General features: G+C 46.8%; 5 protein-coding genes across 5 annotated transcripts; 1 reads left to right on the top strand and 4 right to left on the bottom strand.

Moving 5' to 3' along the window:
* Positions 1 to 357: 357 nt before the first annotated feature.
* On the bottom strand, positions 358 to 768 carry J7T55_003906 (uncharacterized protein; the record flags this gene model as incomplete). Its single annotated transcript, XM_053143261.1, has 1 exon — positions 358 to 768. One exon carries the CDS (start codon positions 766 to 768, stop codon positions 358 to 360), a length of 411 nt encoding a protein of 136 aa, XP_052994148.1.
* Positions 769 to 1,252: 484 nt separating this feature from the next.
* On the bottom strand, positions 1,253 to 2,537 carry J7T55_003905 (bdf1 transcription factor; the record flags this gene model as incomplete). The annotated part of the gene is made up of 3 exons (XM_053143259.1): positions 1,253 to 1,494; positions 1,698 to 2,387; positions 2,453 to 2,537. The coding sequence occupies 3 exons, from the start codon at positions 2,535 to 2,537 to the stop codon at positions 1,253 to 1,255; spliced, it is 1,017 nt and encodes a 338-aa protein (XP_052994147.1).
* A 6,600-nt stretch (positions 2,538 to 9,137) lies between these two features.
* J7T55_003903 (uncharacterized protein) lies at positions 9,138 to 9,818 on the bottom strand (the record flags this gene model as incomplete). Its single annotated transcript, XM_053143258.1, has 1 exon — positions 9,138 to 9,818. One exon carries the CDS (start codon positions 9,816 to 9,818, stop codon positions 9,138 to 9,140), a length of 681 nt encoding a protein of 226 aa, XP_052994146.1.
* A 1,550-nt stretch (positions 9,819 to 11,368) lies between these two features.
* J7T55_003902 (uncharacterized protein) lies at positions 11,369 to 12,790 on the bottom strand (the record flags this gene model as incomplete). Its single annotated transcript, XM_053143257.1, has 1 exon — positions 11,369 to 12,790. One exon carries the CDS (start codon positions 12,788 to 12,790, stop codon positions 11,369 to 11,371), a length of 1,422 nt encoding a protein of 473 aa, XP_052994145.1.
* Positions 12,791 to 15,412: 2,622 nt separating this feature from the next.
* Positions 15,413 to 17,119, top strand: J7T55_003901 (carboxylesterase; the record flags this gene model as incomplete). The annotated part of the gene is made up of 1 exon (XM_053143256.1): positions 15,413 to 17,119. One exon carries the CDS (start codon positions 15,413 to 15,415, stop codon positions 17,117 to 17,119), a length of 1,707 nt encoding a protein of 568 aa, XP_052994144.1.
* Between the last annotated feature and the right edge of the window lie 5,324 nt (positions 17,120 to 22,443).

The raw sequence follows: 22,443 nt of genomic DNA, 5'->3' as shown, positions 1-22,443 counted from the left end.
TTCCCTACGCCAAGTCCTACGTTGGTTAAGTAGATCCTGGAAATCATCTGCGTGCTGGTGTGCCCTCCCAAATCTTGGGGCCCCATAGTATGATGTCCTGCACGCTGCTGACATTGCATGTGCTCATCTGGCATGGCAAGGCTGATCCGAGCGCCCTGGCTTTGGATCCCTGAAGTACATCGATCATAAATCAGATTTTCCCAGTCGTTGATTCGTGGTGCTTTGCGACTTGGCTTGTGCGGTGAGTAACCGTGCTTATCCACAACCCTTCGGTCACAACTGGGCATCATGCTAAACAGTTGTCTTCGAGTAGCCAGTAACATGATCTATATGAATGAAGTGGTAATTTTCATCTTTTCAAATCATCTTCTCATTAAAGTATTGACTGAAAAATGAAAGCTCAGAGGATTGACTCGGGCTCAAGATTTGAACGAATACACGGGTGCCGAGAAAGCCGCCAAGATAATGCAGGTACTGACTCTCATCACTCTCGGCGTGGGAGGGGCGGTTCCTTGATATGCGGGTCAAGGTTGTAGGCGGGGTGGAAGAAGATGGGGAGCAGGCCACATGATTAGACAGCTGAAGATCGCCCGGATACTGACGATCAACGTCAGTCTGGGTCATAAACTTTGGCGGGAACAGGTTTGACTTAGCCGCGTTGGCGGCGACCTTGTTGAGCGGGCCAGGGATCACATTCTCGGGTTGCAAGCAATCTCCGGTCTGCACAAGTCCGGAGCTAAAGACAATGCAAGCCGTTGTAGTGGACATGACATTTGCTTTCTTTAAACAGCTTCGAATTTTTTATGACACGAGCACTTTGATGGTCAACTAAAGAACGGATAGGTGGGCTGATAGTTGAACAGGTTTTTGGACTTGAAAACGGCCATGCCAGAACATCGCTCTGGACCTTCCCCATCTCTCAAAATTCCTCATTTTCATCCACTCCTCCTTCCAAGCTCTCAGAAACATCTTCTTACACTCAGGTTGAGGTAAGACTGGTCAGATGGTAGGCCTTGTACGCCTCTGGAGCGGCTTTTGAAACCAACGATGACAGCAGCGATAACTGTGCGGCCATCAAGTGTAGGTCGCATCGCATCGGTCACTGTGGCTCCTCTCGCCTCCCTCTCGAGTACCCGAAATTCTAGACATACGTCTTTGCGCCGCCAATATCCATCCTCAAATCACCCGAGGTGTAATGGTGCGCAAAGCATCCGAATATTCAGATAGCTCTCCTCCGTGGTTGGCGTCTCATTCAGGCGCTGTTCTTCATTGCCGTTGGATCTTTCTTCTCGGGCTTCTTCTTCTTTTCCTGCTTCGTCTCGTCCCAGACAGTCTTGAAGACCTCATCTAGCTTGTTTGCGGCCTCAAAGACCTCAGAGCCATCCTGGTTGAACAGCTTGGCGGCATGTACCACCCGCTTGGAGTCCTCCCTGAACTCCTTCGCAGTCTTGTATTCGCCGTCCTCCATGTTCTCTTTCATCGTGCTCAAATCCACTGCAGCATCTGGAGTCAGCCACCAAAGCGCTAAAGCAGAACCTGTTACGGAAACTGGGAGAAATAATCAAGCCACCATGTGCCGATGGCCTGTCTCAGAATCTGCAGACTGACGAAAGGCCTTGACGCAAGTAATCAAATAGACCACAGATGGCAGACGTTTGCTCCTGAAAGGATTGAGATGGTATTCGGAAGCTGCTTACTAGGAAACTCGACGATGCTGCGGTAGTGCGGAAGGTTCAATGCAACGTGGTCAACAGGGTACAGAAAGTGAACGTTGCAATCGGAATACTTGTCGCTGAGCAGCTCATTGATGACCCGGTAACAGTGCTTGAGCTCTGTCGCCTGCTTCTGCTTGAAGAGCTCAAGGGCGGACTGGACAGTAATAGTGCTCGTCGCGACCTTGCTCTTCTTCACATTCTGGACATTCTGCTCACCATGGGATGTAGCAGCAGCACGCTTCGTGCCCTTGCCAGTGCTCGGCTTCCGCAGGTAGCCTTCCTCAACCAAGGCTCTCGCACGCTCAGGGAACTGGCCGAGTAGCTCCCGGTCAACGTCACGGCATGTCCTCTTGTTTTTGATGCAGGAGCTGCAAGGGCGGGCGCCGTCGCAAATGCGTAGGTGTTTGAAGCAGTACCAGCATCTGGGGAAGTCTCGCGGGATGATGGTCGTGGTGGACGCAGTGGTGGAGGTAGCAACTGTGGAAGTGGAAGCGGCTGGGGCTGCCGGGTAGGTCTGGGGCAGGTCTTCCTGGGTGATCAAGGATTGGCAATGGGGTAAGCCGTTACTGGCAGCGTCGATGAATTGATGAACGGTCTCAGGGATTGCGGTGCTCGCCTCACACTCAACCGACTGAGTGGTTGGGCCAACACGATCTTGGCTTCGTTCCATACCTGGTACCCAGGGTCAGCTAACTCAATCCAGTGCAGCAAGGAGTGTAGATGAATTGGATACTGACCGGGGTCTACTTCGTCGGTGACGCGATGAGCCTTAGCTAGACCGTGGGAGGATTTGGCCTCCAGGTTGTCAGCAGGTGAAGCCATATTGCTGTTTCTCTCAGTGACCAGTACAAGGGGGGCCGACATAGAGCAGCTTCTTACGATCGCCGTTGGTGGGAAGAGCAGACTTGCAGCTGATCAATGATGATGTCGTTGTTGGCCTCGTTAGGAAACAATGAGCAACGACAGAATGGACGAGGGTAACAGACTGAAAAGAAAACATGGCCAGTGCCCCGTCCCCGAGGGACAACACCCTCGCAAGGGCCTAGGCTTTGCTCGCTGATTCAGCGAGGCCGACGGGGCACGCGAGGCGGAGAGACGAGGCTAGGAGCGTTGGACCGAGTGACCACTTCAGCAGCCCTTGAGTCTAATTCGCCGGCTCAAGATAACAATCTTGGCCAGCTTGTGAGCCTCAGCTCGATGCTTTCGGGTATAGCAGCAGCCCACACAGTATCTCATCTTGGTCAATGCCTTTCTATGAAATTCGTTTCATGTCCGACAAAGAAAATGATTTTTGGGATGGACGTGGTCGTATTACCAAACAGCCATCAAGGGGGAATGTCGCCGATTTGTGGGTAGTAGTGATATCCTTGCAGTAGGCTGACATACAGATTTAAATTAGGTATCAGAAGAAACCACTAGGTAAATATCACAGATAGACTCCATCCCCTGGCAAGCGTTTGAGTGAACACGATGATTGTTCGGCCTGGTTGCTTATTAGACAGCCTATGCTAGCTGCCATAAAGTTGCTTAGATTCAACTCGAATCTGCTCAGGGCATGAGGTCTTTAGGCCTGGCTGATTGACAAAGCAAGTGAGGTAGTATGCAATCGTACAAATCACTCATTGCTTATTCACGCTTGTGCTCTTGAAGACCAAGGGCTCAAGCCTTGTTGTCAGTCAGGTTTATCATCAATTCAACAGGAGCGACATCAGCCTTGGTACCTTCACTTCAGTATATTACAACATGATATTAGGATGGAAGAGTTTGCCATGTGTGACCCTCGTGCTGTTTGATCATTGTCTGCGCTCATTTGACGCGCCTGTTCCCGTCTGAGGTCAGGTCACTATGCTTATAAGTACTGCATCTCTTTCTGCATCCGAAATTGAGCTGACTCAAATACAATGCTTCCAGACGTTCTTTCAATATAATTAGTTGCATTTAGGGTCTGGCAGCAACATGTAATGATGTCCGCGATGAGAAATTCCAGTCAAAGAACATGGAGGCAAAGACCAGGTAGATCAAATAAAAATTCCGGTCCAAGTTCCTTGGGTTTATTATAGTGGATTAGGAGCACCTTAAAAAAATACAGACGCTATCTCAACTAACTGACGATTCATAATTACTAAAGATTGAGATCGCGGTGGACGCACTTGAGCTATTTGAGCCCTCATCAATTATTCGTTCACGCCCATTTGTGAATGCTATGATGGATCAAATTCGACTGTGGTTGATATTATTAAGCATTTGTTTTGTCCGACGTTGAATTTAGTTCGCAGAAGCTTGCCTCTTACCCTGGGAGTGGGCCTAGGGATGATGCAAATATCGGACATTCTAGGAATTACCAGAGTGTGTTCAATTTAGATACGTCTGTAAGTATGAAGTCCGAAGCCGCGTTTGAATTGGTACTCGGCAGACTGCACGTTGTCTCACAAGGGGTGGAGCTGCTGCCAAGTTGCTGTCGCCAGTCCAATGTGAAGATGCACATTCTGGGTTGCCAATGTCGGTCAAAATGGGCCCGTGTCTTCACATACGACCATCCTCAGGGTCTTCTTCGCCTCTGTTAATTGATCCGCGCTTCCAATCGTTGTACTGTGGCCATAAAGCATGCATTTGCGTCGTCTGCAGTTTGATCCAACCAGGGGTCGGGGAGATGTCTGCGAACAGAAGCTGTGTAAGTGCACTCGTTCTGGCCACTTATTCGTCAAGTATTGATGGATGGCTGCTGGAAATGGACCCTTATCACTTCAGCATGCATGGCATCTGCAGTCACCAGGGACTGTCCTCCCGTGCAGCATCATGACCGGGTTCCTGGGCGACCCACCCGCCATCACTTGCATGTCTCCCTCCCGAAGCTTTCTGATTCTCTCCTCTGAGAAAAGCTGATGGTCTGAGCTTGGGTCAAGATCGTCTCGCGAACGACCTCTGAGCCAGAAACATCCCCAGTCGTTGTGGTAACACAGTAGACGGCAACGGTTGCCTGCATCAGGGCCCAACTCCACATTTGCCACCGAGGGCCTTCGTTTGTAGTACTGGATGACTCAACATCTGTCCCAACTGAAAGTTAGCAAATAGCTGCTGGCGTCCAATGGTTGACCGTCCTACCCATCCCAAGCCAGTCTAGCAATTTAGTGAAGACCCAGTACACTCGGGAACGTCAAGTAGCGATCTCGAGGTCACGAGAACCTGTTCGCAATCGTAAAGATCTCGCTGCTCTCTCGATGGAGTCTAGCCCTCAATTTCCTGCCGAATAAGGTTGTTATTAGGCAAACTTGCAGAAACCAGTGCAGGGTAGGGTGATCGGGATCCCTTACGAGCACCAGAGCTGACCACCCAATCGGACGAGGAGAATGGCGTGCAGGATCTTGCATATTATGTGGTTTGTACCGAGCGATTCTGCAGTTGCTGATACCTGCCATCAAGACAAGGTTCTGGATGTCGTGCTCCCATCCTCTCTCCCGAGCATGATTCAATACGATTCGCACACCCTGACTGGCAATCATCATTCCGCACTTGGTATGCTTCTTGGTACTGGCACTTGCTGCGACACATTCACTCACAGGCTATTCGCGTATCGATGTCTCAGGCCTTTTAGGCCGCGGCGTGTGAGTTATGGAAAGAGATCCGCATCGAAACCCCGCGGGCGAACGGAGAAGCCAATGAGAGTCAGTCCGCTCGTCGATACTTCTAGTTTCTTCCGATTAATTTATTGACGGAACGATGTCCATGTTGACAAGCCAATATTGAGATGTGAGAATCCTCCGTGACAAGTGACAAACCCATTTGCTGTCCCGCGCGACAAGGTCTTTGTAGGGTAGGCAGACATACACACTTCCTCATCATCTCGTATGGGGGAGGGGGAGGCCACAAAAGAGGCAAGACTGAAATACAATTTTGAAAACGTTGCATGTCGGGTCCTGCAGGTCTCCCGCCCATGAGAACCTCAGGGATTGTAATGCGTGATAAGCTGTAAAATGGAATGACGTTGCCCATCTGAACCACTTTCGACATGGCCATGTTCCATGGAAGGGTTCGCAATGCGTGTGAAGTTAAGATAAACTTAAACCTCTGGCCAAATTCTTGATCTTTCATCCAATGTTTCGTGAATTGCTTTCAACATAACAGAGTCTGATATGAGTTTTCCGGATTTGCTTGCCCACCGTCTTCATCACTTCCTTGATTGTTTTGCACCTTCATCCTACCAACTCTAAAACAACCCAAGGCCTCACAATTCTGCCTCCAACTCCAAAGTCAAGAGGCTGACCGCTTACGGTGTGAGCAGCCATAATCATAATTCAACCAGAATCACCGACACGCTCTTGCGCTTCAAATACTGGACCCCTACCTGACTCCACGCCGTGCCCAACAGTTCGGCGGGCCTCATCGGCAGCCTGCCTTGAACCTGCATGCGGAACCAGAACCTTAGACCGCCTCTCTCACAGAACCATTTGCCTCACCATCCGGCAAAAGCCAGTCGTTCCTCTCCGCCTTTCAGTGCTGCGGCCTTGCGAACAGCGATCATCCCATCTCGCCAATATCATTCAGCCTACCCACAGTCAGAAAACAAACCACAGTGGGGAAAGAATCACAAGCGCGACAAGACTGTCAGGCCGGAAGACACATAACGTGACAGAGGGCTGGATTGCACAGCATCAGCGGTGAGAAAATACTGAACTTTCACTCGCGCAACGTCATCAGAAAGGCAGTCTCGGCGACGGCGAGGAGCTTCAGCCATTCAGTCCCTTCGACCTCTCCGGAGGCAAACCTCACAGAAGCCAGTAAGGATACGCAAGCCTGCAAGATGTTTATCAGAAGCACGGGTCCCGTCGGAGAGGTGTTCAATGAATGGCAAGGTCAATGGGGCTCATCACCTGAGACCAACTTCGCTTTTGATCTCTCAAACACAGACTTGTTCTTGAAGCAAGATACCCAAAGTCTCTACCTCCTGTATGCAAAACAGGTTGCATTTTGTGCCGGCCTTCAGAAGATGGCGCCCAGTCGCAGCGATAATTCCTACGGCACTTTCAATGTGGACAGACCCGAGTCTCAACAGTACCAGCTTCGGACCAACGACTTTGATCAATCCATGGTGTGGTTTCAGAATGTAAGATGCTTATTTTCTCCAGTCCTTTGTTCCATGTCTCGGAAAATGGTGGGACACTGACCTCGAAGTCTCTTGCAGATGGAAGATCCAAACGAAGCATTCCGTTCACTGGCCGGCAACAGCCACCACCATGCTCCGACTGAGCTTACACTGGCACCCGGTCACAACTCGCAACATGTCTCACATCCATCCTCGAGAAATAGCAACCATGGCAATGTTCGTGCCCGCCGACAGAGCAGTTTCCACGCGAACAATGGTGCTCCGCAGCCCGAAGCAAATCTCGCAAATGCTGAGAGCATTTGGAATACTGCCTCAAACTCATCCAGGGTCAATGATGCCTCCTCTCGTGCCGCCAATCCTCAAGGCTCACACAGATGGCCAGCAGCCCCTGGCGGCAACAACGAATACATCCAAGCATATGGTTTTCATGATCATTTGGCCCATGGACTACCCATTTTTCAGAGTAGCCAGACCGTCGGCCCATCATTCGATCTGGGTACGGCGACGGGCGGTGTACCCAACCCCGACAGCTCTTCCTCCTCTAGCTGCCGTGTGAACGGGAGCTCACCCAACACATTGTTTGGCAGCTTCTCATCCTCGATTGGGCCACCTGACATGATGGACATGGATGTCACGGACGAGTGCTTCCATAGCCCTTCCGTTTTTCCAGCCGAGGCTCCGTCCTGCCACAACCCCGGCGCCATCCCACAAGCCTTCCTTTCCACCTCCCTTACGCACAGCTTGCCCATCGCTCCCCGAGCAGTCTTTGCGGAACCGGAGACCATATCGCCCAATATGCTCCGTCTCAAGAACGTTCCCAGCCTACCTAGCTCATCCTCTTCCGAGTCATTGCACAATCCTTTCCGGATGGACAGTGACTCTGACGTGGCGTCAGGCGTTCCTGTGTCTCAGGAGGAGATTTTGTCATCCTCTGTCCGGCCAGCAAGACGTGAATCAGCATCGAAGATTAACCCTGCGGGCCGGAAGCAGCTGCCGGACAAGGCACCCCGTGCCAAGGCTGCCGCTCCCGCCAGTGGACCAAAACGCCGCCATGGGGGTGAGGCGGCTGCTGATAAAGCTTCAGCAACCAACTCCAAGCGAACAAAGCCAAAAACCAAGGCTCCTTCCAACACCCAGTCACATTCATCTCACCAGCGTCACACAGGTGGATCCGAAGCCAATGTTAAGCCAACTCATGGCAAGGCATCGTCCAAAGCCCTCGCCAGCACCAATTCCGACGGTGCCGCGGAGGCGTCTGTGACCCCGCCTCGCTCCGAGAGGGACGAGTTTCTGGTCACATCCAAGATGGCGGGCATGACATACAAGGAGATTCGCAAGAAGGGCGGCTTTACGGAGGCAGAGTCTACCCTTCGAGGCCGCTTCCGCACCTTGACCAAGCCGAAGGAGGCGAGGGTGCGGAAGCCTGAATTCCTGGAGATTGACGTAAGTCTTTGTACTCACTTCTTTTATCAGAGAACGGCTGCTGCTTCCATTCCCTTCCCTGTTCAGTGGTCTCAGCTTACGTGGCTTCGTTTCCCTTTCATGATACCAATATGTACTAATCTCGTGTCACCCGTAACGCAGGACAAGCTTCTTAAGAGGGCCGTGATCAAATTCACGAAGGATGTGGACGAAATCACCCGTGACAATGTTCCCTGGAAGTTGGTGTCCGAATACATAGTGGATCACGGTGGCTCGTACCTCTTTGGTTACACCACTGTTCGCAAGAGGTGGGAGTACCTGATGGTCACCAGTGAGGAACAGGTCAGGCAGGACAGGCAGGACCACAAGTTCCAGCTGTAGGAGACGAAAGGGCTAGGCGATTGGTGGTCCAATTTCTTTAGTCTCTACTTGGTTCCAGTCAGGTGCCTTGGGCTTGACATATTCTCAACAGTCGTGTGCATTTTCTCTGGAAGTTGGAGTGGCCGGTGAAATCTCATACGTTTCTATCTGTATCTGACCAAAACGTGCCAGAAGGACTAGACCGCGGTCATTGTGGGCCCAGACATCGTTCCACGATTCTGAACAAATAATGAATTAATGACCATAATTTTGCAACTGAGGCAGTCGCTCCCAATCCCTTGAAGTCTGGCCTCTTCATTTTCCCATAGTTCAATAGAGTCCACCCTTGAGCGACATTTTCCAAATATGCTGAGCCACACACGATATTTATGAACTGTAAAGCAGGCGGTGAACTAATTCTCTGAATTTCCCGAATAACATAACTGTTTCAACACTCTGATGGCTCATCGTTCGTTGTTGATATATTTAACAACCAAGAGGGGAATATTTCGGCGGTTGCTCATCTGTGAAGTATCAAGTTAGCTACCGGAGCGCTGGGGAAGGAATGCTGTGGAAGAGGGTGAAGCTGGACACAGTACGCGTCTAGCCTGCCTGGCAGGCTCCAGGTAGCCAGGTTTCGAAAGTAAACAGAGAAGATCCTTCTGGATATGGCAGATGCCAAAAATGGGGAAGAGGAGAATACTATCTGAAAGGTGCTTACAAGGCGGCGGGGCCGGGGCCGGGGTCGGCGATTCTTGCCTGTCCGCACCGCGTGTCACGGCCGCGGCTGGACGAGCCACAACATTGTCCCCCTGCGTGCGATCGCTACGAGGTTGATTTCGCCCCCAATTCAAAGCTCGTTCCTCGATTTCCCGGGTAGAGCGAGGTGCGAAGCCAAACTCTAAGCTTGATGTGCCCGCCAACGCAGCGCGGGCGGCGTGTTCATTCCCGGGGTCCGCATTGGTCTGGGACACAACAGGCTCATCACGCGTCGTGGTCCGCGCCCAACATTTATAGACCATGAAGACGATAATGATCGCCGTAATTAGGATGAGTCCCGATACCACCGCCGTCGCGATAATCTGCGGCGGCGTCCTAGGAAGCAATGGAGCTGTTGAGTGTAGGTCTCGAGTGGTGATACTGGCGTGGTCGATGAATGGATTACCATCAAAAGGCGGGAGGGAGTAGATCATCCCCCGAAAAGAAGTCAATGGAGCCATAGCTGGGTTTGGTTAATCAAGAGGGCTTGAGGGTTCAAAATGCTGTTTTGGTCACGAAGGAAGATTTGTGAAATATAAGTTTCAACGGATTTGAAAAGAGGATCGAGCTTCTGTTGCTCTGCTCAAATATCATTCTTTCCTCTCATTTAATTTAGACATGTGCGCGCGAACTTACAAATTACTGCATTTAAATTTCTAAACGACCACATAATTGATATGCATGTTTTCGCCCATGGTCCGGCGGAGACTAGGCCGTACTATACATTTAGGTCCCACCCGAGCTGTATGGTAAGCCCTGTTCTACCATTCTGTCTTTCATTTAGGTACGTACTAGTATGTAAATCAAATTCAACAAATATATTCATGGCCCTCCAAATGTGTTAGCTAGCTCTCTACATGGGCTCGGTGGTTCCATGGTGAATCACCGTCAGTTCTAAGCCTTGGGCCAGAAAACTTCATGTCGACCGAGCACATGCACCCGAATGCCACAACCTAGATTCAAGCCGAGATAGTCCAGACATCAGAATCCTGCCGACGCAATTGCAACTGACCGAAGGGGGGGGGTTCCAGAGTCAAACATGGATGCCCGATTGGCGATCAACTGTGTTGAGACTCTACCTAGCAACAGCTTCGTTCGATCGTCGCTTAACAGCAGGACCACAAGAAGAAGAAAGGTGAGGAAGACCAAAAATTCTGAGGAGGCGGTCTACATGTGTGCGGGATCTCAAAGATCCTGTTGCAACCCCAAAATTTGCTAGGATAACTCATGTTCTACCAGATTTCGTCGAATTCTTACTGATTTTGAAATTTTCTCGAGCTTTGCTGAAATTTTCTTGTCGGTCGGGTTTGCGAAGCTTTCCTGTGATGCAACAGGATATTTCTTAGGCTTAAGGTTCTTGTCTGTCCATAGACCATGTCATGCCAGTCTGACTGGGCCAGACGGCACGTGTGAGTGTATGATTATGATAATCACATTTTTCACGGCCAGGATTACAAGACAAAGAGAGTTGTTTCTCAGAATGTTCGCGGATCTCATTATTCAATCCATGCGTGTTTTTGTCATCAACCCTGATAATCGTATCTCTGTTTGCGGCACAGAGGCCAGTCATTCCCGTCTTCATTTGCTTGTCCTAACCGAAACGCCTGTAATTCCTTCCAGATTGATCAGGTTTGACGCTCTTTATCGGCCTGTAAACCCCAGCAAGAGTTGAGCAGATTCCGTTCCTTTTCAAATTCGAGAGCCAACTCGTATTCGTGGCCCCATCCATTCCCACTGAAGTGTTTCTGGTCGTAATTCGTTTCCCGCACGCTCTCTAGCTGCGGTCCCTGAAAGGCAGGCGAGCACCGATCCCGACGCGGCAGGGAGCACGAACCCTTGCCATGAATTTCGGTTCATATCAATCTTCCATGTTGACCTTCTGAAGGACATAGGCTGGGTGGAAATGATTGGACAGCGCGGCGTGTTCGATCCTATTGTCTTCCTCATTCTTGCACGATGCATCAACGTTCTGCTTGTCTCCATGTACGGCTTGTTGGACAGACGAAGACTACTAGCCCTCGTTCTCTTCTTCCGGGATTGTCCCAAGCGTAGTGCCGCCTATAACGTCGTCGCACATAGTCCCGCACCCGTATTCATCTGCCTCGACAGCCCGCACGAATTCGGGAGCCAGCTCGATGGGCACGCAGTGAAAACAGTCACGGTATAGCACGTACTCACGGCCCCCGTCGTCCGTGAGTAGTTTAAGCTTCGCAAACTCGGGGTCTGCGTGGCAGTACGAGTGCGCCCAGGCGGCTGCCTCTGCCGGAGGTGATGATGGAGTAGCAGTACCGTGGCTATTGAAAGCTGGTGCGTTGTTTGGTTGTGTATGTTTTGCTTCTATATGACACACGGCTTTGATGACAGATGCTTTCTGGCCGTCGGAGACTACATCCCTTCCAGCCACGTGTGCAAAATTCGCTGAGATTGATTCGGCCGTTTCTGGTGTGAGCACGTCTTCATTTCCCAGCTGGCTTGTTCTTTCTGCGCCGATGCACCTGTTGTGATAGTTTTGTGGAGTGCCCTTATCAATAAGCTTGTGGTAGTGCTGAAAATCTTTCAGGAGATCCAGATCATCTTCTGTCCGAACCGACTCTAAGTCAAATTTTGTATGGAAATAAGCTGATTTCTGATCGTTTTCACCGTCGTGAGATGTGCTGATGCTGGTGGCCCACGAAGACCGTCGACTAGAAGTGAGACTGCTTGACAGGCTTGAGCAGTTCTCCACGGATACTGAAGACAGAGATGGAGAAGTACATCCGTTGATATTCATGCTAGATATATTTGCAACCAGACCGTACAGATCGCTATCTTTGATACCTCTGCACTGGTCGTCGAACATTTTGCGAAATAGTATCATGCTGTCGCTGCCAGGTGTGTGGATATTCAGATGGCAAGGTGAATGTGGGTCTGACATTCGAGAATATTCCCTGTCAGCGTATTCACCTCTTTCGATTCCTTCCCACAGAAACTCATCAGGGAACGAGGTGCAGAAAGAGGCCCATGCGCCGCTACCCGACAGACATAAGTCGGGTAGGGTCAATGAGAACTCCTGCCGTTGCGCCGGGGTGGTGATGTGTACCAGGTTATGGTGTGATTTCTTGAGCACAGGAACCGGAGGAAGAAAATGCTGCATTGTGGTACTTGTATAAATGTCCTGGAACGAGAAACCCTCGCTGCCAGGCGAACAAGGGATCGGCAGTGACTCGGTTGAGCTCGTAGTGTCCGTCGTCTCAAGTTCGTCCGCATCAGTGCCAAAAATGCTCGGATCGAAAAGAGCGCGGAAGGGCTCCATCGCCCCGTACTTTTGGAGGCACTCGTCGAGAATACACAGATAGCTCGGCCGAGGCTCTTGGTGAGAGACCGTGGGCGTTGATGGTTTAGTAGCGAGATCGCATGGCTCCTCGGGCGTGGCTGTGGTGCTGGCTGGCCACATACGGACCCAAAATGTGGGTTGGCAAGTCCCTGCCAAGTTTATGCCCAGCATGCTCGTGTGACGAATCGCTGGCAGACTAGGGCGTCTCATCATGAAGACTTCCTTCGCAGCTATCGACTGCCACTACGCAGTGAATGCGAATGATGCCCCCGCGAGATGGTCGAAACTCAAAATCAATGCTAAGTTGCAGAAGTCCCGGGGTCTCAGACCGAACCCTCACGTTGGAATGGTTATTTGGTTGTTGTAAATGTGCGCATTTGTCTTAATCGGTTGATGCCGTCGAGTACGCGTCTTGTTGCAGTTGGAGTAAAGCTGGGCCAAGCGTGCGTGTGATTGCTTTGTATGAGGTTTAAAATCAACTTGGTGTGAAATGAATGAAACTGCTTTGCGAGAAAACAAGGCGAAGGAGATGGGGGAGTCTTGCATCGAAATATTCAATTAGAGGTGTCTGGCCGTTGCAGTGAGTCCAAGGTGGGCGAATTCCAGTAGCTGGTTGCTAGGGGTCCAGTTGAGGTGGTGATGGCGCGTGCCTGTGGTTGCGCCGGGGACAGTAGAAAAGGAGTAGGGGGCACCGACACATCCCTTGGTCGGATGCGGTCATCAGACAGCCCAGCAGCAAACTCAAGGAGCCTTCTCAATGGATGGAATTTTGCAAATAACTTCCATCTGATTTTATCTCCTGAGACTTCTTGTCGTTTTCCTGCACACAATTGTTCCGGAATCACACATCAACTATCAGTCACACCTCGCGACTTGGATTAGACTGATCAGCAGGTTCACGGCAAACATTCTTGAAAAGATCACATATATTGCAATCGATGTGCTGCATCTCGGTGATAAGTAAAGAGAGGTGTGCAATCGACTTGTGGGATTGAGTGCACATTTCAACATGCACGTTTCCGTCTGTGGAGTTCCATCCAAGGGCGGGCAGGGGCGCTCTTCATTTTCGCATTTGTTCTACCACTTCCCATAGCCATGAGTTTAATATGTTTCCAGAAGAAAAAAGAAGTATATAAATATCCTTGCTCCATCTCTCTCTTCCTGGTGATCTGTCCACGTTCACAATTCATAGCGCCGAGGATGATCAGATCCCCGAGGAGGGTCGGGCGAATACGCGGCCGGTATGATCGCCATCGTCCAATTGCAAAGTCGTTGAAGTTGCTTCTACTTTACAATTAATCAGCACAGTACTGCAACTGCTTTCTACGACCTGCGAAAATTCGCATGTGATTCCTTTGCCCACAACGTACCATGTAGAAATATTATAGGTTGACTGACGTTGCGCGTACCGTACTTGGATGCCCATGTTATCATCTCGATAGATGCCATGCGCCAAGCCGTTGGTGCCCAGTGCAATGCGGCCAACTCTACTATAGTGCAGCTCTGTATATCCTGTGGATCCTCTTACTTGACCCTCTTCCTCGAGCATATCTATACATAGATACGTGTATACGTACACTCTATGCGGCCTCAAAAGCGCCCGTCTTCAGTGGTTAGAACGGCGCCACGCTGGTCGTAGTGCTTTAGATATTAGATGGAGCAACGTGGCTAACGATCGAATTGCGAGCTTCGCAGCCCAATCACAGTTGGTAAATGTGGGTGTACCCATAGCTAGCTAGGGCGAGCAAAACGTGCAGCAACTGAGCTCGGCCGTGTTTTGAGTAGATCTCACTGAATGATTCATCAAGAAGGGACTTCGGTGCGATGCAGGTCATATTAGGTAATACGATACATGTCTTGTCCACGGCCAAGTCATAATGCTGGCTTTAAAAGGCCTAATGACATTTTCGCATCGATTGCGTGGCTTCGCCGCTGTTTGGCTTGAATACTCTTTGCAATACGGATACGAGCACTTCCTGGCCTGCATTTGTTTATCTGCCGATCGCAGAGCAGGGATGCCGCGTCAGTTCTTGACTAGCCATCCACTAATCATCTAATCATAAAAAGGAGGACTCGGAGCCGGTCGGACTAGACAGCATGCTCTGGTCAAGGAACTTGTGGTGCCCAACTCTCAGATGTTCTTCATGATCATGAAAAAGGCCCATGTCATCAACTTTATCACAAACTCGCGTGATCTCTGTGGATGTTCGCCGCAGGATTTGAGCTGCGCACATGAGGCTTTTTGTCTAGTCATTGACTCGTTTCTCAGCCGTAAATTTACACATGTGCACCCTCTTCAAGTCGACCGATGGTTTCTCTCAACCAAGTTTGATTCCAGATACCGTCGACCACAATGAGTGGCATCTGTCAGTGGTATGTGCGATTGCGTTCAGGGTTGTCAGGCAGGGATCAGAGCATCCTCGAACGACTCATAAGGATGGGTCCGTCACCAGATTGACAACCTCCAGGGTCCATCGAGCACGACGAGTTGGCTCGGAGCTCCGAGATTCACCACACAGATACTTTGGTGCAGGTCCGAACCGGTATACAGCAGTATCCGCCTGTTTACGCAAACATAACGACAGCAGAGTGGCACAAGCGGCGATCGATATGTATATAAATCATTTGAAGTTGTGCCTTGCGGTAAGGAGCACTCCCAGGTCCCCAGGATTCTTACGTTCCTCTGCCACAACAACTGCTCTTCCAAATTAGCCTCTGGAGTATTGAGCATCCTATCACATCATGATGATGGCCCGCCGCAACCTCAGGTTGGCTCTGTCTGCGGCCGCTCTCATGGCCCGTGCGGATGCCGAGATGTACGGCAAGGTCATCCAAACCACCCTTGGTCCGGTTCAGGGCTACCAGTACTTCACCAACCAGACCGAGCTCGAGACCTACTTCGGCGTCTCGTCCAGCAACGTTGCCAATTTCCTTGGCATTCCGTTCGCCGCCTCAACAGCCTACCAGAACCGTTGGAGGGCCCCTCAACCCAGAGAGCCATGGAACCAGACTTTGGTTGCCGACACATGGGGCGCTCCATGCCCCAGCAAGGATACCGCGGGCTACAGCGAGGACTGCTTAAACCTCAACGTGTGGACTTCAGCCAACTCCTCGACCGACAAGCTCCCTGTCATAGTCTGGAACCAGGGCTCCGACGAGACCTCCAACAATGCATGGTGGTACGGTGGTGGAATGGCTCTACAGCATGATATTATTGTCGTGACTTTCAACCGTCGCGATGACGCCTTCGGCTTCTTGGCCCATCCGGACCTGAACGCCGAGTCTCTTGCTGAGAACGGCCATAACTCCTCAGGCAACTGGGGTATTCTAGACCACAAGGCCGCCCTGGAGTGGGTTCAGTCCAATATCGCCAACTTTGGTGGAGATCCAGATAGAGTCACTATCATGGGCCAGTCTTTCGGCTCCTCCCAGGTCTACCACGCCGTGAACAGTGCTTTGTTCAAGGGGCTCTTCGCCGGTGCCATCTCTGAGTCCGGCATCCACTACCCTACCAACCCGTGGATCAACGGTTTAGCGACCTCATATGTCAACATGTCCCGCGCACTTGAGCACGGTGTAAACTACACGACCAACCACAACGCCACCAGCATCGCGGAGCTGCGGTCTGAGAGCGTCTCCGTCGATGACCTGCTCGTGGGCTCGCAAGATCGCGTCGGCGCAGCAGACATGTGGTGGGTCACTGCCGTCAGCGCTGGCTACCCTCTGATTTTCAAGCCCGTACTGGACAACTATGTCCTGCCCGAGAAATACATGGACCAGTTGCTGCAGGGCCCAGCTAACGATGTTCCTCTGATCACTGGTGGCACCCATGATGAAAATGGCGCGTCTCCTACCAATTCCTACAACGCCTCCTATATCAACGAGGTGTGTGCACTGAAATGGGCCAATCTGTCGTCGCAGTACTTTGAGCTGTACCCCACTGGCAACACCACCACCTCCGCCAATGCAGCGTGGAATCTCGCGACCCTCGACCTCGGCTCCGTCTCCCAATGGATGTACGCGACCGATCGCGTCGTCCGCTCGAACGCCACCGCTCCTATCTGGACATACCTCTGGAACCACGCGCCCCCAGGACAGGACCAGGGCGCTTTCCACCAGTCCGAGATCATGTACGTGCTGAATGCGCTGTATGCCAACAGCGATGTCTACCCCTTTGTCGATCAGGACTTCTATATCCAGAGCGTGGTCTCTGCATACTGGGCAAACTTTGTCAAGACGGGAAACCCAAATTACGGCGACTCATATGGCAACGCCAGCGCCAGCCTGCCCTACTGGGCGCCCAACACCGCCGATACCGGAAACATGTTCAACATTGGTGACTCGTTCCAAAACATCAGCCTTGCAGGAAACGAGACCATTGGTAGTGCGACCTCAGAGGCGAAAATCTCTCTCATCCAACAATATTATGCTCAGCAAACTGCCTTTTAGATAGATTGAGTTCAGATGAGTTCACAATCGGTCTTACTTCATCCGATCTCGCGGCTGCCTAGGCTCCGAGATGAGGCTCTGATCCAAGATGAGACGGATCATGCTTTTTATGTGTGCATATTGAATGATCTTGTACATAAATAAATCAATGCACATGTCTCTTCATCACAGGTGTTCGAGGCCAGGCTGAATGTGATTATATTGATTTGTCAATTCTGCGACTCGCATCTGCCTGAAATTTTCGGTACTAGAAGTTTCTCTCGTCTATATTGTAGCTTATGCTCTCGTTGATCCGATAGGCCTCTTCAGTCGACACATCTCTTAGATTTCAAATGGCCTGACTTTTGAGACTGGACATTGAGGCAGATCGCGGACTACGATGAGAACATTTCCCGAACAGTCGGGACCTGTGTTTGGCTAAGGAAAGGGTCTCTCTCTTCCTCCTTTAATCTTATTTTGCTTTTTCTCTTCTTCTTGCACATGTTTGCGGCGGCCTCACGAGGAAGATTTATCTTGGTTGCATCTTATTCCATACTCGATTCGTGTGCCACTTATGTGCCTGCCTTGATGCTATTGATGCATGCGTGATTATTGGCACTCAGTCGAAGCATTGCGGATGCTGTTGACACGAAGATGATTTAGCATGGCATACACGCTCTTGTGGCACCCATGTCAGGAAATGTCAGCAAAACAATACATTAATATCCGAGTCTTCCAAATACTGGACTCGTATGCCACTCGCGTCTCAGACGGAAGCACACTTCTCCGTGCTCATCTCATCCGGCCACAGTACCTAATCTGGCCAGGCTAGAGGTATGTCTATGCCTAATCAATGCCCCCGTGCCTCCCATGTCCGAGGAATCTGAGTTGGTGGTACGACTCGGTATGCGATCCGGTCCCAGGGTCCAATGGAGCCTCCGGACTCTTTCAATATCGATGCCTTATAGTATACTTGACCACCATTGTCCCGCAAGGGTTGCTGGTCAATGTAGTTCGACTACTGCGGTAAGCGTGTGACCGGGGCAGCATGGCCAGGTTCACCCAGTGCATGGGTTGCATGTCGATTGATTCACTTTACTGCCTATGGTTTAGCTCTTCGACTCGTCACGTTCGAGGGTACGATGGTGGGTTGCACTCAGACGGCACTTGTCTCCGTGGTTGATTTTGAATTTTTGGCAGTCTTCTGCTCCAAATTATAGCGTCGTAGTCAGGCTACTGCGAGGACTTGAAAGCATGAAGTGAGGGAGAGGGCCGGCTACGCCTAGGGGTTGATCTGAAACGGCCGTCCCATCAACGAATGATCTGCAGCCACAATGCTACATATACCATGAACCGCATTCATAACATGATGTATTTTGTTTGAGAGATATTCTGTGCTCATGGTACCCACAGCTGTTGATCTACGGTTATCCGGACAGCTGCCATCTGCCAGTGTCAGGGTCCTTGGCGGGTGTCGAGTGCGGCGATTCGTACCCCCTGTTCAACACCCCCTGTGACTTACTATACCCAAATGGGTAGCTGGGCCGGCGCAGATGTACCCTCCCTAGGGAGTACTTTTACGCCACACTAGGTCTGTATAAGTACACGCTTAATAGCCTTATACACCTAAAGTGCAGTGTATGCTAGCAGGCTGGGGCGCGTATGTATTAGTTAACTAACTTACAGCTATCGCTAAACACCTATTTAGCTATACATGTGATTACTTTAAGGTTAAGTAATGGTTTAGGGGTGGTATATATATATTTGTTATTTATAGTGCTTTTAGGCTAAATCACTCAAATCTATAGTCTTTTCCGTTTAATTAAAATATTAGTAATAGCTAGCAGCTAACTGGCGTTCCGTTAAGTATAAATTTGTAGTTCTTTACTGTTGTTTAGCTTAATGTTGTTGTTGTTGCTACTGCCGCTGTTATTGCTACTATAAGTTTTTTAAGCGGCTGGTTGCTTGTTTGACTTAATGTTGTTATTATTATTGCGCGTTGCTTAATAAACCGCTAAATTGTAATAATATTAATAATTTTGGTTATGTGGTGTAGCTGATTAAAGGGTGATAATAATATTTGAAAACTCTGATTAAGCTTAGTGCTTAAATGATGATACACTTTTGTGGTAACTTTGAGCTTTTTTTTTTTGGAGCTTGGGGCTGTGGGTTTAAGTTGCCTTTGTAATTTCTTTTTTGGGCAGCGTTTTTTTTGCTATTGCTACTGCTAATACTGTAATATTACCGATGCTATTGCTTAATTGCTATTAAGTGGATGAAAGGAGGGTCGCTGCTGTTAGCTGAGGGTGATAAGGGCGGGTTGCTTTTGGGTGATGGTAAGGATGAGCTGTTATCGAGTGGCGGGGATGATGGCGGGCTGTTATTGCTGCTGCTGCTGATGCTGTGATATTGCCAATTCCATCGCCCAGCTGCTGTTAGCTGGGAGTAACAAGGGCCGCTGCCTATTAGTTAAGGGAGATAAGGGCTGCTGCTTATTAGCTGGGGGTAATAAGGGTGGGCTGCTGTTGAATAATAGTGATAAAAGCAGGCTGCTGTTGCTGCCATTGCTGCTATTGTCGCTGTTGTTGTTGTTAGCGGCCAGGCCGCCACTTATCATTACTAGGAATAGCAGAACAATCATCCCTAGGGTTATAGTAATGGTTAGAGCCTTTGTAGCTATTAAAGCTGTTGCTGCTATAAGTTCCTTAAGCGGTTAGGCGCTTGCTAAAGCTTATAGTTTTTAAAAGCTAGCTGCTTAGCTAATTAATTAGTTACTAAGTTAATTAATTAATAAAAGTGTAAAGTAATAGTGTAAAGCAGTTTAGTAGCATTTTTACTTAGTTAAACTTAAGTAAAAAAAGTAGGTTTATTATAAAGTAAGTGCTTTTAGTTTAAATTACTTAAATTTAATTTTTTTTTTATTTAATTAAAATATTAATAATTAGCTATTATTAGCTAATATGCTAATTAAAAAGGTATTATGCTTATTAATAATTAATAACTAAATTATTGCTATTTATTTATAGGTAATAGTTAGCATTTAAGGCCTTAAAGGAATTACTATATAAACTTATTAAAAGTTGCTTTTTTGCTTAAACAGCTAGCTAATTATTAAAGGCTATAAAAGTAATAGTTAATAGTTTCTTTATATATAATAAGTATATTTTAATACTAATTTTATAATAATTGTATTAATACTGTTTAGCTTGGGCTTTGCGGCAGCTAATTTGATATTAGCTATATAAATAATCCAATTAATTTTGCTATTAATATATAATTACTATTACTTTACTAAGCTAGTGGATATAGCAGTTGCTAACTTTTAGAGAGAGGGCTATATTCTTAATATAGCTTAAATTACTGTAGTGGTAGTACTATAGCTGGTTTAGCTGTTGTATAGCTTTTTTTCTAACTCGAAAGGGTTTATAAGGATTCTGAATAAGCTGCTTATAATAGTAGGAATAAGCGATAAGGTATTTTTAGTATTGCTTTTAGTATAGAGTTTGTTAATAAAGGCGTAGCTAAACTTGATTGTGGAGTATTATTTAGCCCTTTTAGCGTTTAGTAAAAGTATACTTTTTGTGCTTAGTAGAACTTGTTTAGTTTAAGAACGTTTAGCAGCTTATATAGTGCGTTATATAGCTTTTGCTCCTTTTAGTGTAAAAGCTTTAAGTAATAAATATTCTTAAAAGGGTTATTTGCTTATTAAAAAGTTATTAGCTTAACTAATTTATATAAGGTAAATATATACCCTTTAAGATTTTAACTATTAGTAGTAAGAAATATTCTCTTTTTGTAATTTTTTTATATACACAATTTTTAAAGATTTACTATAATTTAAAACTTTGTATAAATACTGTATAAAAATATAGTGGCAATAAAGTATACTTATTTGCTTTTAAATTTTGTTTATGTAAAGTTTAAGTAAGTAGGCTTTAAAATTTTTATATACCCTTATTATTGTAATATATTACTTTTAAATTAATACTATTATACTTTTTAAAATGTAAAATATAAGATTTTATATTAAATTAATATTTTAATACTTCTAAAGCAAATTAAGGAATTCTTTGTTAATTTAAAATTTATACTAGTCTTTATAAACATTACTAGCTAAAAGCAAGCTTTTAAGCATTTATGTAAATTTATTATTTTAACCATATAAAAATAATTTAAACTTATAATAGCTACTTTTGCTTAGCTGCATAATTATTAAACAATAATTGCAATAGTTAAACGTATAAGCAATTAAAATTTATATACAATAAGTAAAGATTTTATAATAATAGTTAATAAAGTTTATAGCAAAAGTATTAATATACAAAAACTATGCAAATATCTTTATAAACTAACTAAATTAGTTTTTTTCTTAAAAGTACTTAAAATTTTAAACAAAAGCATTATAGTTCTCTTACAATTTAGCATAAATAAAATCGCTAAACCATTTATATATACTCTAAGAGTTCTATATATATTCTTTTAGGCTAGCATTATTATTAACTATTATAGGAAAGGTGTTAATTAAGCAATTACATTAAGCAAGCGTTTTAAGCATAAATAGGTTAGCAGTTAGCATTAGGAATTCAATTTAGAAGTTCTTTATTGCCTTAATAAAGTTTTTAAAAATATACTATATATACAACTGCAATTATATTATTTTATATACTTTTTTAATTGTATTGCATTAAGCTTTATTTTAATTAGTTAAAGCAATAATAGGGTTGTTAGCTTTAGCTAAACAATATAATTTTTTATCCTGCTTAAATGTTTATATAAAAAAAGGCTCATCTTTTACAGAACTAATAGTATAGGCTAAATTTAGTATAGTTTTAACAGCTAACTAAATAATAATTTTAAAAAGCGGAATATTAAAAAAGTTAATTTGCAATAGTATAAAATTACTGTAAAAGAATTAGCTGTTATATAAAACTTGCTTTATAAGTATTATTAATAATAATAACCTTTGAATTTTTTACTAAAATATTAAAATTCTTAAAAAATAACTAATAAGCATACTTTAGCTAGCCCTTTTTATTAACCTTATAGTTATAATAATTACAAGTTTTCGCTATTAAAAGAATAAAGTATTAAATAAAAGTATAATTGCTATATTCTTTTTATTAAATTGCAAAAAGCAAGCTTTTAATATTTTTTTAGCAAACAAATATATACTTATTATTCTTTACTTTAAAAAACAGCTAAATTAATTAATAAGTTTGCTTAATTAAAAAAGCAATACTTTTAATATATTTACAACTCTTATAATTAATTTACTATAAAGATAGTAAACTATAAAAGGTAATTTTAAAGCTATAATTATATAGTAATACTTTAAAGAAATTAAT

This window comes from Diaporthe amygdali (genome assembly GCF_026229845.1).
Source record: "Diaporthe amygdali strain CAA958 chromosome Unknown NODE_13_length_1014660_cov_65_381101, whole genome shotgun sequence".
Classification (NCBI taxonomy): domain Eukaryota; kingdom Fungi; phylum Ascomycota; class Sordariomycetes; order Diaporthales; family Diaporthaceae; genus Diaporthe; species Diaporthe amygdali.
This window is presented reverse-complemented; position numbering and strand designations above follow the sequence as displayed.